Raw genomic sequence first — 15,492 nt, 5'->3', positions numbered from 1 at the left:
GCCTAGGTAGCAGAGCCAGAATTGGCAGCAGGACACAAAACTTCACTAGCGTTTCAATTAGAAGGACAAAAGATTCTGGAGAGAAGAAGAGGAAAATCTTTTTCATCTCTTCTGCAGCTGAAATAAAGCTGAACTGGGAAGATAGGCTCCTGTTAAAAAGGAAAAAATAAAGTTTTAAGCAGCTACAGTGGCCAAAGTTTATCTATAAAATGTTTCCCATCTGCACAGTCAGTTCTGGTAGCATCATCCACACCACATAAACTGGGGATTGAGACTCCCTTTTCTCAGGATGTAATTATTTCTCGAGCCACCCTCCTATAACATGTCTTTAGCATTTGCACTTTTGCAATTAAGGCTGAGGTGTGCTTGCAGCGCACCCCTATTCATTTGAATGGGTCACACTTGGCGGGAGCAATACCGACTGAAAGCGACAGGGCGTATAATTCATGCAGTAGCTGTGGCATGTGTACATCCCTCTGCAGGGGGAGCAGTTGGAGGGAGCGCGTAAAAACACGGCTCAACCGCAAGGTTTTACCGCCCCTCAACCACTAGGGTGAACAAGCCCTTTGAGGGTCTGAGAGTTGCTGCAGCTGGATGGGGCTGGACGGTGCACTTAGCGGTATGTACGATTAGGGCAGTATGCAACCGGGGACGAATGCAAGGAACTCAGACTTCTTGCGTTCTAAACATTTGTAACTGGGCACATATCGCTCTAAATGGAAGTACTGCTGAGTGTACTCAGCCCCGTCCAGCCGCAGCAGCTATCAAACAGGTTGCCAGCAGTGGGGAATGATAGTGCACCTGTTCTCTCTGCCCGTGGCTACGCACGGAACCCCATGCACCGCGATTAAACGCCCAGTAAGCATAGGGCCTTAGGTATCAGCTGAAATTTTTAAGAAGAATTGGCTACCTGGTTCCTGTAATCTAGTCCTGCAATAAAAACGAAACCTGTTGTTTTGACCTGCTTGAACAAAGAACAGGGTCACTTTAAACTAGGGGTCTCAAACTGGCGGCCAAACAAGTCCCATCATGCCTCTGCCTGTGGGAGTCATGCTTGTAACTGTCAACCTTGCAATGCCTCATGGGACTTGTAGTTTCGCAACAGCTGGAGGGCCACCAGTTTGAGACCCCTGCTTTAAACAAAAGTTTGCCAGCCATACCCACTTTAATATTACATTCTAATTATAATCCCAACACAAACAACATGGTACAGGATAGTCGGGAATCCCAAAGAATGGTGTACAACGTCAAATAAAAAGCCTTCACACCTCAGGGAGCTTGTTAATTAGGGAGAACTTTGGAAACAGACATGTCTTACCGCACAGAGGGGGACAGCAGCAATTATTCCACTGCTGATCTGTTAAAGGGAGCACAGCGCCAGGGGAACTGATCCAACCACAGGAAAATCACTAAAGCAAAGTGTGAGGCCAGGGACAATACACAGAGGAACCAAGGAAAGACTATGAGCTGCATTACAGGAGCCTCAAAGAAGACCACATTTGAGTTAGTTCACCAAGACATCGGACAACGTTCAATAACGCATGATCACTAGATTTCAGGTTATTGAAGTCAGATCAATGTAAACTTATTGTACTCTTTTTTGTGATACCCACATAGCCCAACTTTATTGTCCACTGCTCTGCTTAAAGAGAGTCTGCCATTGCCATTCAGGGCAGAGTTACCAAATCTCTTTAAAGGCCACCACCAACTTTACTTATACTCACCTTCTCCTTACTCATCCGGTGCTCCATTTTTCCTCTAACTTTGAGTAAGGTCTGAGTTGAAGCCCACACAAGAGGAACAAATTCATCCCTTCCTCAAGTCAAACTGTCGTCATGGAGATCACATGCTCACTTTCGTCTTACTACCCTTCAGTAAGCTCTGTGTTGGAGCTTACACAGGATTAATGAGGTCAAACCCACCCCCCCACCTCAAGTCAAACTGTAGTCTTGGAGGCCACCTCCTCAAACTGTTGTCACTAAGGTCAAATGCTGGCCTTCTCCTTACTTCCCCACCACTCCATTTCTCCGCTATCATTCAGTAAGGTCTGTGTTGGAGCTTACACTGGATTAATGAGGTCACCCCTTCCTCAAGTCAAACTGTCATCATGGAGGTCATATGCTTCACGTTCTGGTGCCCTCCGCCGCTTACCGGAGCCGTCGGCAGCGGCGGAGGCGATCGGATCCTTCCTGTGGCCTGACATGGAGATGAGTGAGGGGAAGATGGCCCCCACCCGTCTCCATATCATTGCAAGGCGGAAGCGACGTCAAAACGTCACTTCCGCCCATAGCTCTTAAAAGGCCATTTTTTTTTTCATTTTATTAATGACAAATTTTTTTTTTTTATTGCATTTTAGTGTAAATATGAGATCTGAGGTCTTTTTGACCCCAGATCTCATATTTAAGAGGTCCTGTCATGCTTGTTTTCTATAAATAGGAATCAAAGGTAATAAAAGTGGCACAATTTTTTTATTTTTTTTAAAACAGTGTAAAAATAAAAAATAAAAGCTAACATAAGTAAGAAAAAAAAAAAAAAATTTAAACGCGCCCCATCCCGACGAGCTCGCATGCAGTAGCAAACGCATATGCGAGTAGTGCCCGCAAATGAAAACAGTATTCAAGCCACACATGTCAGGTATCGCCGCGATCAGTAGTAGTGAGAGCAATAATTCTAGCCCTAGATCTCCTCTGTAACTTAAAAAATGCAACCTGTAGAATTTTTTAAACATCACCTATGGAGATTTTTAAGGGTAAAAGTTTGTTGCCATTCCACGAGCGGGTGCAATTTTGAAGCGTGACATGTTGGGTATCAATTTACTCAGTGTAACATTATCTTTCACAATATAAAAAAAAAATGGGCAAAATTTACTGCTATCTTATTTTTTAATTCAAAAAAGTGCATTTTTCCAAAAAAAGTGCGCTTGTAAGACCGCTGCACAAATACGGTGTGACAGAAAGTATTGCAACGACCGCCATTTTATTCTCTAGGGTGTTAGAAAAAAATGGATAATGTTTGGTGGGTTCTAAATAATTTTCTAGCAAAAAAAAAAAAACTGTTTTTAACTTGTAAACAATAAATCTCAGAAAGAGTCTCGGTTAAAGAAAATTTTAATAGTTATAACAAAAAAGATTCAGGTATTCAGAAAATTACTTATCTCAATACTTCATACTATTATCACAGATTTGTTGCAAACACAAAAATGGGACTCTTAGGACTGTACAAAGGTTTCAAGGCCTGTGGCCAAGGACTGCCATGACCCGTGGGACATTGCTAGGACAGAATGCCTGGCACAAAGGTCGTTGACCATTGATGTTATAATAAAAGAAAAACTCTAACCTAGTACAAACCAGGGTAGTCATTAAAGAAGTCCAGCCAAAGCTCGTTTGGCTGTACTTCTATGGATCACAGGAGTGCAATTCGTTTTGCAGTCCTGTGACCTGTTTTCAGCAGAGAGCGGGCTGAAGTTCGCTCTCTGATAACATCACAGAAGTCCAGGCACCGCGTCATCGCGACAATAAAGTCTGGATCAGCCAGGTGCCTGGACTGACACCTGGCTCAGACTCTCAGTGGGCCACTGAGAGCCTGAGCCGGCCGCCCCCGCCCCCTCCACAGCTGGACGCTCCAATGAGCAAGGAGGAGGAAGAGCAGAGAGCTGTGACCGACAGTCTACAGCTCTCTGCTTATGGAGCTCTGAAAACCGAGCGAGTGGCGGTGGTCGATCGATCGGTTTTCAGTGCAGAGGCGCTGGGGGGGGGCAGATGCAGCATCGGACCGATGCTTCATTCACCTAGGTAAGTATGAATCTGATTTAAAAAAAAAACTTTTCTTCTCTTTTGACATAAAAATCTTTTGGAATCACAAAATAAAACCACCATAAATTTCAAGCAGTAGAAAAAGCCTAATGACAGTCCTTTTTTTGTTTTTGAATAGGTGAAGGAATAATTTTATATTACAATCAATGCCCCTACAGAAATATTTTCCCTTAATACCTATTAGATGGGTGTCAGAACAGGAAGTGAAGAAAAAATCTCCCCAACAAAAACACAACAGGCAATAAAAATACTTTAATAATAGAGTGGGAAAGACATTTTTATTGCTGTCTGCAGTCAAGTTTGAGGGAATTGTGTATAGGTGGGTTGGGGTTTGGGCTTTTTAAGACCCTGTGCACTGAATGTGGCAGCACGTAGGTGGGAAGCTAGCCAGTAACACTGCACCATTCTCATCTATGCTGATAAAAGCCTGTTGTTTACAGAACTCAGTAAGTCAGCATAGCGGTGGCTACCCCCTTACCCAACAGTTCAGTCAGAGGTTTCAATCATACAAAGGAACCTGCAAAGCAAGCTTCATCTGTGGTGCTGCAATAAAGTGATTTGGAAACCGTTTGCCATGTCAATTTTTTAATTTTTGTTTTTTACATACAGTGACCAGTCAGTATCTCTAATCACTGTCACACCAATCATAAGATGACGCTGTACTGCACTGGTGACAGTATTTAAAAAAAAAGAAAGTCGTGAAAAAAAACCACTCCAAAACATTGTGAAAAAAAACGCTACAACTTCAGAAAACTCACTGTGCCTCCTACTAAACACCTTGGACTGTCTACTTTCCAAAAATGGGGTCATCTGGGGGTATTATTTATGTCCTGGAATTTTAGGGCCTCAAGACATGAGATCAGTACATCAGGATTGATTCATTTTCAAATATATATGCCATAGTTTGTAGACGCTATGACGTTCACACAGACTAAATAATATACACTAACTTTATTTTTACCAAAGAAATGTAGCAGAATACAGTTTAGCCTTAATTTACAAAGAAAGATTATTTATTTGCAAAATGTTATAAAAACAAATTAAGAAAACTGCGAGTTGTTTTTTCAAAATTTTTTATATTTTTTCCTTTATAGAGCAAAAAATAAAAAAACTCAGTGGTGATTAAAACCACTAAAAAAGAAAGCTCTATTTTGTTAAAATGTAATCTATTTGTGTGTCGCATGACTGAGCAATTGCCAGTTAAAGTAGCAGTGCTGAATAGCAAAAAATGCCCTGGTCATGAAGGAGGTAAAACCTTTTGGAGGTCAAATGGTTAAATGCTTATCTGTAAAACCCCACCATATAAAATTAAAAATGCTAACCACAACATACAAGGCCATTCACAATATCGCCCCCAGCTACATCACCAACCTCGATATCTTCAGATATCGCCCTAATCGTCCCCTCCGCTCCTCCCAGAACCTCCTGCTCTCTAGCTCCCTTGTTACCTCCTCCCATGCTCGCCTTCAGGACTTCTGCAGAGCCTCTCCCATCCTCTGGAACTCCCTGCCCCAGTATATCCGATCAGCCCCTAACCTGTCCACCTTTAGGAGATCCCTGAAAACTCACTTATTCAGGGAAGCCTATCACACACCCCATCAAATCATTCCCCGCATCTATTACCTTTTGTACCACCACCCCCTCCCTTTAGAATGTAAGCTCTGTGAGCAGGGCCCTCCTGTCCCTTCTGTATTGAACTGTACCGTAATTGTGCTGTCTCCCTCTACATTGTAAAGCGCTGCGTAAACTGTTGGCGCTATATAAATCGTGTATAATAATAATAATAATAATAATATTAATAAAACACACATTTTCTATAATAAAAAAAATATAAAAACTACAGTTTAAAACCATATAAGCTTAAAAAAACAACAAACATGAAAATGGCTCAAGCCATTTATAGGTCGATAGGTTGAAAAAAGACATCTATTGAGTCTAAATTTCCCTTTAATTAAAGGCAAAATCATCAATGCTAAAAGTGCATCACACTGCTGTGAGTGGATGGAGGGAAGCCAGAGGGGAATGTGGACTATGGTCTCCATGCAGACTGACCAAGCAGTCCAGGTCTATTCTGATTTACCAGAGCTTCAAACCCCATTGTTCAGACATTTTCCTTAACATTTCTTTCATTCTAATACAAAACTCATGACAAAAGCAGCAAACGTCCAAAAAAAAAAAAATAAATAAAAAAAATGGTTTGTTCTATAGGTAAAAAATCCAAATAGAATAAACCAGGTCACTTCAACTCCCTCAACAATACAAAAACAAGACAAAATTCAACTTAATGTACAAAATCCCCCCAGCTTGAACTCCCTGCTCTGCTTTATGTCACAAGAACATTTCCACCGCTCCTCCGACCTCATGTTTGTTCCATGTCTCAGTACCAAATCCCTGACAGCAAGGCTCCAGCCTGAGCCTGAGAATCAGGAAATGGGGGAGGGCGAGAGGAAACAGACCCCCAACAGAAGAGCCTCGGGGCCCCTGGGATACTCTAAACAGAACTGGAGGAGTGCTGTAGTTCCTACGTACAACAATTACCAAACCTGAAAAGTCACTTTCATAACACAAGGCCTCATGACACTAAAGTGTCTGACAGCAGAACGACTGTTGTCACCCAAAGCAACACCATTTCCCCTGCTGTGATTTAGAGGCAATGTGAGAAAATGACGGGGAACATCTGATTGCTACAGTCAGTCCTGGAGTAACCAATCAAACTCTTGCTCTCATTTTAGGCATAACCAAAGTTACACTAGTGTAAACTATATATTGATACAGTGGGGTTGGTTTACCCTAGGGTCCTTTCACACGGCGATCCACCCCGCAGACTCCGCTTTGCTCAGCACGGGATTGATCCACTGATCCCCGCTGAGCAGGCGGATGACAGGTCCATCTTTGCTCACTGTGCTTAGATGGACCTGTTAGAGCCCCGCTCTCCTCTATGGGGAGATCGGATGAAAACAGACCGCCTGTCCGTTTTCATCCGGTCCCATCCACCTGACCAGGGCCGTCTTTAAGGCAGAGCAAAAGGGACAGCTGCCCTGGGCCCTGTTATTGTTGTGGGGCCCAAAGCAGCTGCCTCATACTTGCCAACTATCCCAGTTTAAATTCCCTTGTCCTTTGAAGTTTTAGTCCTGTGCTGTGTCCCGATATCTCAGTGTGAAGTGCTGGTACTAATGCTGCCCAGCTCTGCCCTATTGTTGTGTACAGATGACTCACCTGCAGACCCTGTATTTACATGTAAATAACCGGAATTCATATGTAAATATTGGCGGCATTCATAAGTAAATAGCTGCAGCCGTCAGCATTGACATGTAAATAAAGGTGGCGGTCATATGTATATCATGCACCCCTGCAGTGAGGAGATGATGTGCTGTAACCTCTAGCAACCAATCAGTGAGCAGTATTACTGTACAGTAATCTCTAGCAACCAATTAACAAGCAGAAATTATTTGCTGTAACCTCTAGCAACTAATCAGTGAGCAGTAATGTGTGCTGTAACCTCTAGCAACCAGTCAGTAAGCAGTAATGATATGCTGTAACCACTGGCAACCAATCGCAATTGCTGCCTGATTTGATACAGTAAACTGATTTTAAGTCTAGCTGCTATTTATTGTATACCTCAGAGCAGGTGGAGAGTGGAATTGCATGGGGGGGGGGGGGGGGCCAAGAAATTTTTTGCCCAGGGTCCAATCAATATTATCCACTTGACAACTGGGCACTTAAACCCCCTTCCTAACCAGACCAATTTTCAGCTTTCGGTGCTCTCACACTTGGAATGACAATTACTCAGTCATGCAACACTGTACCCATATGAAATGTTTGTCCTTTTTTTCACACAAATAGAGCTTTCTTTTGGTGGTATTTAATCACCGCTGGGTTTTTTATTTTTTGCGCTATAAATCAAAAAAGACTGAAAATTCAATTAAAAAAAAAAAAAAAATCTTTGTTTCTGTTAAAATTTATTGCAGAGTATTATTGGCGAGTATTGGTAGAGTATTGGCGAGTATTGGCAGAGTTTTGCAGTGTTGCAGAGTATTGCACAGTGTTGCAGAGTATTGCAGAATGTTGCACAGTGTTGCAAAGTATTGCAGTATTGCAGAGTATTGCACAGTTTTGCAGAGTATTGGCATTATTTACATTGAGCAGCGCTGTGGGCACTAAACATCCAGCCCACAGCGCTGTCATCTCTCCCCCTCTCCCTGTACCGATTGGTACACAGAGGGGAGGGAGGAACCGGCGTCATGACGTGATGCCGGTTTGTTTACAAGTGATCGCTCCGTCATTTGACGAAACGATCACGTGGTAAACGGCCGCGATCAGCGGCTATTTACCGTGATCCGTGATGCGCCGGGTCCGGACACGGATGTTTCCGGGTGCGCGCCCCAGGGGGCGTGCGGGAGCAGCATTCTGGAATGACGTCCATTGACGTCCACCCAGAACTAGCCGACCGCGCTGTTGCCATCTTTCGGCAATGGCCCGGTCGGCAAGTGGTTAAAGACGGCCCTGCACCAGACGGATGCAAAATAGGGTCACCTTCTGTCTGGATTTCATGGACAGAATCGGATCGGATAGCAGTGGGTGACAGCGGACATGTCACTGCTGACATCCGCCGCTCCGTAGGAGTGAATAGAGGCTCCGATCAGGTCCGCCTGAAGAACTGACAGGCAGACCTGATTGGAAAGCCCGTGTGAATGGGGCCAAAGGCAAATAGGCTGTTCACTTTGCAGGGGGATTTTTCTCTTCGTGCATGTGGTAAAAATTCACTTTGCAAAAAAAAAAAAAACATATGCAAGGAAAATAAAATAATAAAACTAATTTTGCCTGCATGTGAAAGTCAGTAAAGTTTCCCCTCATTCCCAAGGTTAAAGCCGGTCATAGACGGACTGAAATTTGTCTGGCTCAGCTATAGCCGCCAGCAGTGATCAATGTATTCTGATGGTGGGGAAACCTCCCACTGTCAGAATACAATAGCGCAGCAGGAGGGATTCCCCCATCAACACTGAATGTGTTTAGTGGGGAATGAAAGCAATTTTCTTTCCTTCAACCAGTGGTGGAGGGAAAGAAAATTGCATACTCTATGGCCAGCCTAAGGGAAAATTCCCTTGCAAAATGAAAACTCTCTTGCAAAGTGAACAGGCTGTTTGCCTTTAGTAGGTCACCCTAAATAAACAGATAAGGCCTTATGCACACTGGGCGTTTAATGCCGATGCTTGAGGCTCCGGTGTTTAAAGGGAGGCAATAGGCACAGCGCAACGTCCATCCCTGCTGCCACCAGCCAGTAAAGGTTTATGAGAGGCTGATAGCTTTTGCGGCTGGACAATGCACTGAGCAGTACCTAAACCAGAGGTGCCCAGCCAGTGGCCACATGTGGCCTGCAGAGCCCTCTGATGTGGCCCCTGGTCTCCTGCTCTGGGACAACGGGTAGGCAAGTCCAGATCGTGGGTTGCCGACCCACCATCCCAGAGTATTAGTGTTGTGAATGAAGTGGGGGGTAGAGGAAGCAAGCAGCTGCGGGGCAGAGCCGCATAAGCCGATGCTTCCTGTATAGAGCCAACTCTTGTCACAGGCGGAGTGATACCAAATGCACTCTGCTTGGGACAGCAACAGCCGGTGATACCTGAATGGAAGATTGTTATTAAAGGTCAGTTTATCACTAAAATCACAGTGTATATATGGCCATATCTGTTCTGCAGTGGTTACCGAGCTGCTCTGGAACTGATCCACAGGTGCACCTGCAGGTTACCTGCACAGAGCCATAGACTTCTGGTATTACCTTTGGGTTTGGTGAGCTTTCAGAAAGTGCACCACACCTGCAGGATACAATAGAAGCCTATGGCAAAGTGCAGCTAACCCGCAGGAAAGCCGATCCTGTTCAAAACTTACATTGCTGACATCTCTTCTGGCTCCAGATCCTGCTTGCTGTTCCACTACATTGATCCCTGACTTCTAGCTTGGCTGACTATTCGTTCCGGTTACTGAGCTTTGGCTATGTTTTGACTACGTTTGTTCTTTTTACTTTTATTATTAAACAAGTGTGATTTAACTGTACTTCTGTCTCGGTCTGTTTTCATGGTTTCCGACAAAATGGACTTGTGTCCAATCCAATACGCTAAAAAAAAAAAAAAAACAGAAGGGGTTCAGTCACCTTCCATCTGGGTGGATCGGAGGGCTCATACAGTACAGTGGGCTGTGTCCATGTTTGCTCTGCATATGCAGAGCGGACACGGACCTGTCATCCATCCATTACGCTCATTGTGGCCCGCGACCGGTTACCAAGCTGCTTAAGTGGCCCTCGCTCTTCAAAAAGTTAGGCACCCCTGCCCTAAACGTAAGTCTAGCCGCAGCAGCTGTCAACCTCTCATAGACTTTTATAGGCTGCTGACAAAGGGGCTGGACGGTGCGACTGTTCTATCCTCCCGCACCTAAACACCGGAGCCTCATGCACCAGGCTAAACATCCAGTGTGCACGAGGCCTTATGCATCAATAAAAACACAAAGCTCACATGTATTAGTTGCCTGATCTCGTGTCTATGCCTCCTCCGAACTGATCAGCTTTTCTTTTTTTGGTAGGGTCAGAACATGTAAGGTTTATGTGATACAACAAAACAATTTTGTAGCAGCTACATCCTGGTTTCCAAGAACATTTGATATGCACTCAATAGAAGTGTGTGTCAGATCAATTCCAAAGGACTGTATTACCAAGCGAACGACATTTAGCAATGTGTGTAATTAGTTATGGGGTCATCATGCTCAATAGGTACATAGCTGCGTGGTGAAGCATTGCATCCACCTATAGCAGCAACCTTGCAGTCAGATAGAAATGGCCAGAGAAAAAAATCTGACTTGTAGCTTCAAAAATGTGTATCATAGCTCTGTATCGGGGTACAAATCATCAGGGAACATATCAGACAGATTTGTAGCTGCTGGTAATCTCTGCTACAAAATGACGAGTGTGATCTGGCCCTAAGGGAGACCCCACACAGTTGTCACAAGGGAAAAAATGGCGTTCATCAGTCAGCCTCCACATACATGAGGAATCATATTCTCTCTTAAAGTGTTACTAAACCCACAACAGTAAAATCAGTCTGTATATGCAGTAAAGCATGCTTGTTAAACTCACTGTGGAACCTAAGAGCTTAATCCTCTGCATTGTGTAAAAAAGGCTGTTTAATCCTGTCTTCTCTGATCCTCCCCTGCTTTTGCTGTCCCCAATCCATATGCCGATAGTAAAGAGCCTTGAAGGCACTCTGCACATGCTCAGTTTGTTGTTGTTGTTGTTTTTTTCTGGGAGAGTGCATGTGATCAGCACAGGGATAATCAGCACTGTCCAGACTGAGGGTTAGGGGTCATGCAGACTCATAGGGCAGTCAGAGGAGAATGGAATCTCCTCCTACAAGCTTTAACCAGACACTGATAGAAGTCACAAGACTGCTATATACTGCTGATGAGAAAAGGTATTTTGCAGTTTATATTTACTAAAATAATTGCATTTCTATGTTCTGTGTACTGTGAGAGAACAGATATAGTGAATGCAGGGTCCTGGTTTTAGTATCACTTTGAGAGTTTGTTATCCATGGGTGAGCTGATATTAATAAACCCTTCTTCTAAAGGTGGACGTTTCTTGTACAAATGACCCTGTGGTGATGGGGTCACTATAAGTTGTGTGACCAACTTTACTAACGACAGAGTAGAGAAAAAATTCTGCTATGGGTTACCAGACTTTCCAGTATTCAGTTAAAAAAGCCCTAAAGCACACACTGCTTGGTGTGAATGGGGCCATTAATAGGTTCACATTCTGTGCACTATAAACCATGTACCATGTCTGATTATATACCCCGGAGGCAGACTGGTATTAATAATTGACAGATGGGCATGCAAGACCATAGAAAATGCCATGAGAAGCAGCGTTCTCTCTGTTGGTACCTGTTTGCCGTTCTCCGTACTGTGGTTATTCTGCAGCTGGTCTTCAATGGTGGTGTCGTTTTTAGTTTTCCAAACCTCGCCATTGTTGTTGCTCACGGAGGGGGAGGAAGGGGCACTTGAGTTGGGCTGAGACTCTGGAGGGGAACTGGACTGCGAAAGCCGCCTATACTCATCTGCCTCTCTGTCGATAACCAACAACCGCGTCTCGTTCTCTATGGCTTTAATGCGCTGGACCACCTGAGAGAGAAGAGGACAACATAGCACCTTAGTAATCCACAGTAAACAAATGGAGAAAACAAAGCACAACACACTCCTAAAACCAAAGTCAGGTCTTTTCAGAGGGTCATTCCACCCATAGTGACGGTTTTGGTTCTGGGGGCAGGAACAATCACCCAACATCTGCTTCTGAATTCCCAACTCTTATATTACAGAGCCCTGGGACCCAACCTGCTGCCCAAGGAGTGGCCCTTTGGTACTTATTGTGCAGTTTTCAGGCCCCAGCACCATCAGCTTGAGTGGGGGCACTGATTTCTAAAGGGGCTTTGATTGCAATGCTATCAGGCAGTTTTGGGAGAGTCCCTAAGAGGGCAGAAATGTTGGGTTAGGTTAGGATATACAATACCCAAGCTGATCTGTTCACATTTTCTTGTGGCTGGAAACTGGTGCTCAGGCTGATGTGTCCCCACACTCTTTCCAAGAAATCCAAAATACAGCTGAGCTGGCACTCGGCATGTGTTATGACACAGGCTGTTACAGCCAAAACGTGTTAGTATATTACCAGTGTGTTTTACATGTAGTTAATAAAGTATCTTCATTTCATGGAATACATTGAGTATTTTGGATTCCTTAGATATGTTGGGTTCCCTGTGTACATGTCAAAGTTAACTTTTCTATATAAATATACATTTTAAACCCATACAGCTCTGTACTGATGTAAAAGGACACAAGAAAGCTCCTGGAGATAAGAACCAATCCCAAGGTGTGCACAGCCCTATTGGTTATATGTTTCTATGTATCCAAGTTCCTTTGCCCTGTTGCTAGAGTTGGTCATATTTAATGGTTGCTGTCGTAGCTTGAGTTGCTGGGTTCCTGGACCTTACCTGCCTCCTCTTGTATTTGTCCAACACAACTTTTTACATGCCCTTTGCAGCTGATTGGAGGCGCAGCCAACATAAACCCAATTAAGAGCTCTAAGGAAGACTTAAGCCGGCTATACACGTTGATTTCTCTTGTTCAGCTCTATGGGCTGAACAAGAAAAAAACACTAGATTCCCCCATCCATGCTGGTTGGACAAATCTGCAGTGGCGGCTATTTCACTTTGACATCCGGCACCTGTGGCTGCCAGAATAAAGTAACAGTGTCTGCTCCGTAAACCCAAGTAAGAACTCAAAGGAAGACTTAAACTTATACATGCTAAGATTTCTCTTGTTCATCCCCATGAGCTGAATAACAAAAAAAAACACTAGATTCCCACATCCATGCTGGTTGGACAAATCTGTAGTGCCGGATATTGCACTCTGACATCTGACACCTGCGACTGCCAGAATAAAGTAACAGTGTCTGCATCTAACCGCATGCAGGAGCTGTTTGGCAAAGATTTTTCCACCCAACTCCTTCAAAAAGTTGACCTAAAAATGAACTTTTGTTCAGCTGATGTTGAGGACAGGGTCAACCATGGAACGAATTTTGGACAATTCAGCAGAAATTGTCTGAAGTTTGAGCCACGTATAGTTAGCTTTAGGGTGACCAAAAACGGCTCAAGTATTGGCCGATCCTTGCTAAATCAGTTGAAACTTCAAACTATGGGTGGGCCTTATAAGCATCACCTAGCTTGACAAAAGTCAATTTAAAACATCAAGTGAGCTGGGCGGAAATTTAGTTTCATCTGGAGGAACTGTGCCCCATCGTTGAAGTCACTGGTAGTAATCGTGTCCCATCGTTGGTGTCATTGGGAGGAATGGTGCCCCATAATTGCTGTTATTAGAAGGAATTGTGCCCCATTGTTGGTTTCATTGGGAGGAATTGTGCCCCATCATTGGCGTCATTGGGCCCCATTGTATGGTGTCATCCAGAGGAACTGTGCCCCATAGTCAATGTCATTGATAGTAATTGTGCTCTATTGTTGGGTGTCATTGGGAGAAATTGTGCCCTTCATTGGTGTCAGTGAATAAAATAGTGCTCCAAGGGCTTAATAAAAGCAAGCAAGGGGCCGCAGATTGGAGACCAATGATTTGCCAATTAACTAACCTGTATCTATTTGGATTAAAGATGGAAATCAGAGTACCCAAGGTAACCCACCCAAACATGGTAAGAATGAAAAAAACTCCATGCATCCGTGACCCAAACATACACAACCCATGCAGTTATGTCCAACATAAGAATTCAGTGCGGGACCTTAATATACTTTGCTCTGAAAGTCTCTGAAACTATTATCTATAAATGTTACAGAAAACCAAACCCCATAGTTCATCTTCGTCATTTCCATTATCGGCCATTAAACCTCCCCCATCGGTGTCCTGTGTTACCGTATCGTAGTGCGTGTCTCTGTTTACACAACTGCAAAGGTTGATTCCCCCGGGGTCCCTGATAGTGAGTACACCCATACTTATTTATGGAAAATCCTTTTCTTCGGGACAATGATCATTGTTCTCCATTTTTAGGCACATGGCCCACAATAAAGTTTCCCAGTGGTCAAAAAAGAAAGTTGGAGGAAAGTTCACAGAATAAAAGAAAAAGTTTGGGTTTTCTTCTTAAACGTGGTGATAAGATCAGGCATCTTTAAAGAACACACATTTCATTCAACTTTGGATGGAATGGTGAAGATTTAGAACCTCTGTCAGGTGTTACGGTTGTCCGTGTCTCCGTTGGGAAAATTTAACGGGTACAGGAAATGAAAAGGGAAACCATGGAGACATGAAGAGCAACAAAGACACCTTTTATAGTAAAGTAGTGAGCCTGTCCTGGTGTGTCTGGTTGTCACTGGGGCAGGAAGTGAGGGAACATCTCCCCAACGGGGGTCACAGACAGTTTTTGCTGGAGTTTGGCTTCAAAAAGGACCAGTCATTATCAGACTAATGCAGAACCTAAGTATTCAGACTTAAATTATTATAACTTTGTAGGCTTACTTATGAAATACTTTATCTTTACCTATCTTCTTAGCATTACTTAGCTTGTCTAAGGATAATTCCTGGCGCCGAATTCTAAAAGCCAGGAGGCAGAGACGGGCATTCGGGTCATGTGACTGCCATCGTCAGAAAGCCCCCAATCACAAGTATGCATCAAAAGCTTACCGATCCCTGCCGGCTACCTTGCAGGGAGTGGTCTCCCTGCACAGTAAGTAGTTTAATTTGACTTAATTTCATTTACCCGTACAGCAGCCCTGACAAGAAACAGGCTGACAGAAGGAGAGAGCAGAGAGATGGACTCCATCAGTCTGTGTAGTGCTACTCCATTATCGAATAACAGGCTGGGGAGGGGAGAGGCTGGTTACCAGGCTGCTTGTATTGTTGAGAGTGGCTGTGTATATTTTAGGACTGGATGGACAGAATAATAAATCCTTCAGCAAGTAAATCAGCTAAAATACTATATTACTTTCGGCCCCTTTCACACAGGGTATGTCCGTTTTGATGGACTCCGCTTGCTCAGCGGGGGATCACTTCATTGATCTCCACTGAGCAGGCGGATGACAGGTCAGTTTTAGCTCACTGTGCAGAGAAGGACCTATCAGAGCCCGCTGTCCTCTATGGGAGATTGGAT

The 15,492-nt window shown here is 43.9% G+C and overlaps 1 protein-coding gene across 2 annotated transcripts in view; it reads right to left on the bottom strand.

The window, feature by feature from the left end:
- Positions 1–15,492, bottom strand: part of NHERF2 (NHERF family PDZ scaffold protein 2) — a 200,292-nt gene that overhangs the window by 144,533 nt on the left and 40,267 nt on the right. The window contains exon 2 of one of the 2 annotated variants that reach the window (XM_073636467.1): positions 11,736–11,972. In XM_073636467.1, coding sequence (XP_073492568.1) covers positions 11,736–11,972 — 237 coding nt within the window. Of the gene's footprint in view, positions 1–11,735; positions 11,973–15,492 lie in introns of those variants that run through there. The other variant, XM_073636466.1, reaches the window with a different exon arrangement.

This window comes from Aquarana catesbeiana, linkage group LG06 (genome assembly GCF_042186555.1).
Source record: "Aquarana catesbeiana isolate 2022-GZ linkage group LG06, ASM4218655v1, whole genome shotgun sequence".
Lineage (NCBI taxonomy): Eukaryota > Metazoa > Chordata > Amphibia > Anura > Ranidae > Aquarana > Aquarana catesbeiana.
Note: the sequence above shows the minus strand (reverse complement) of the source record. Positions and strands in the feature narration are given on the sequence as shown.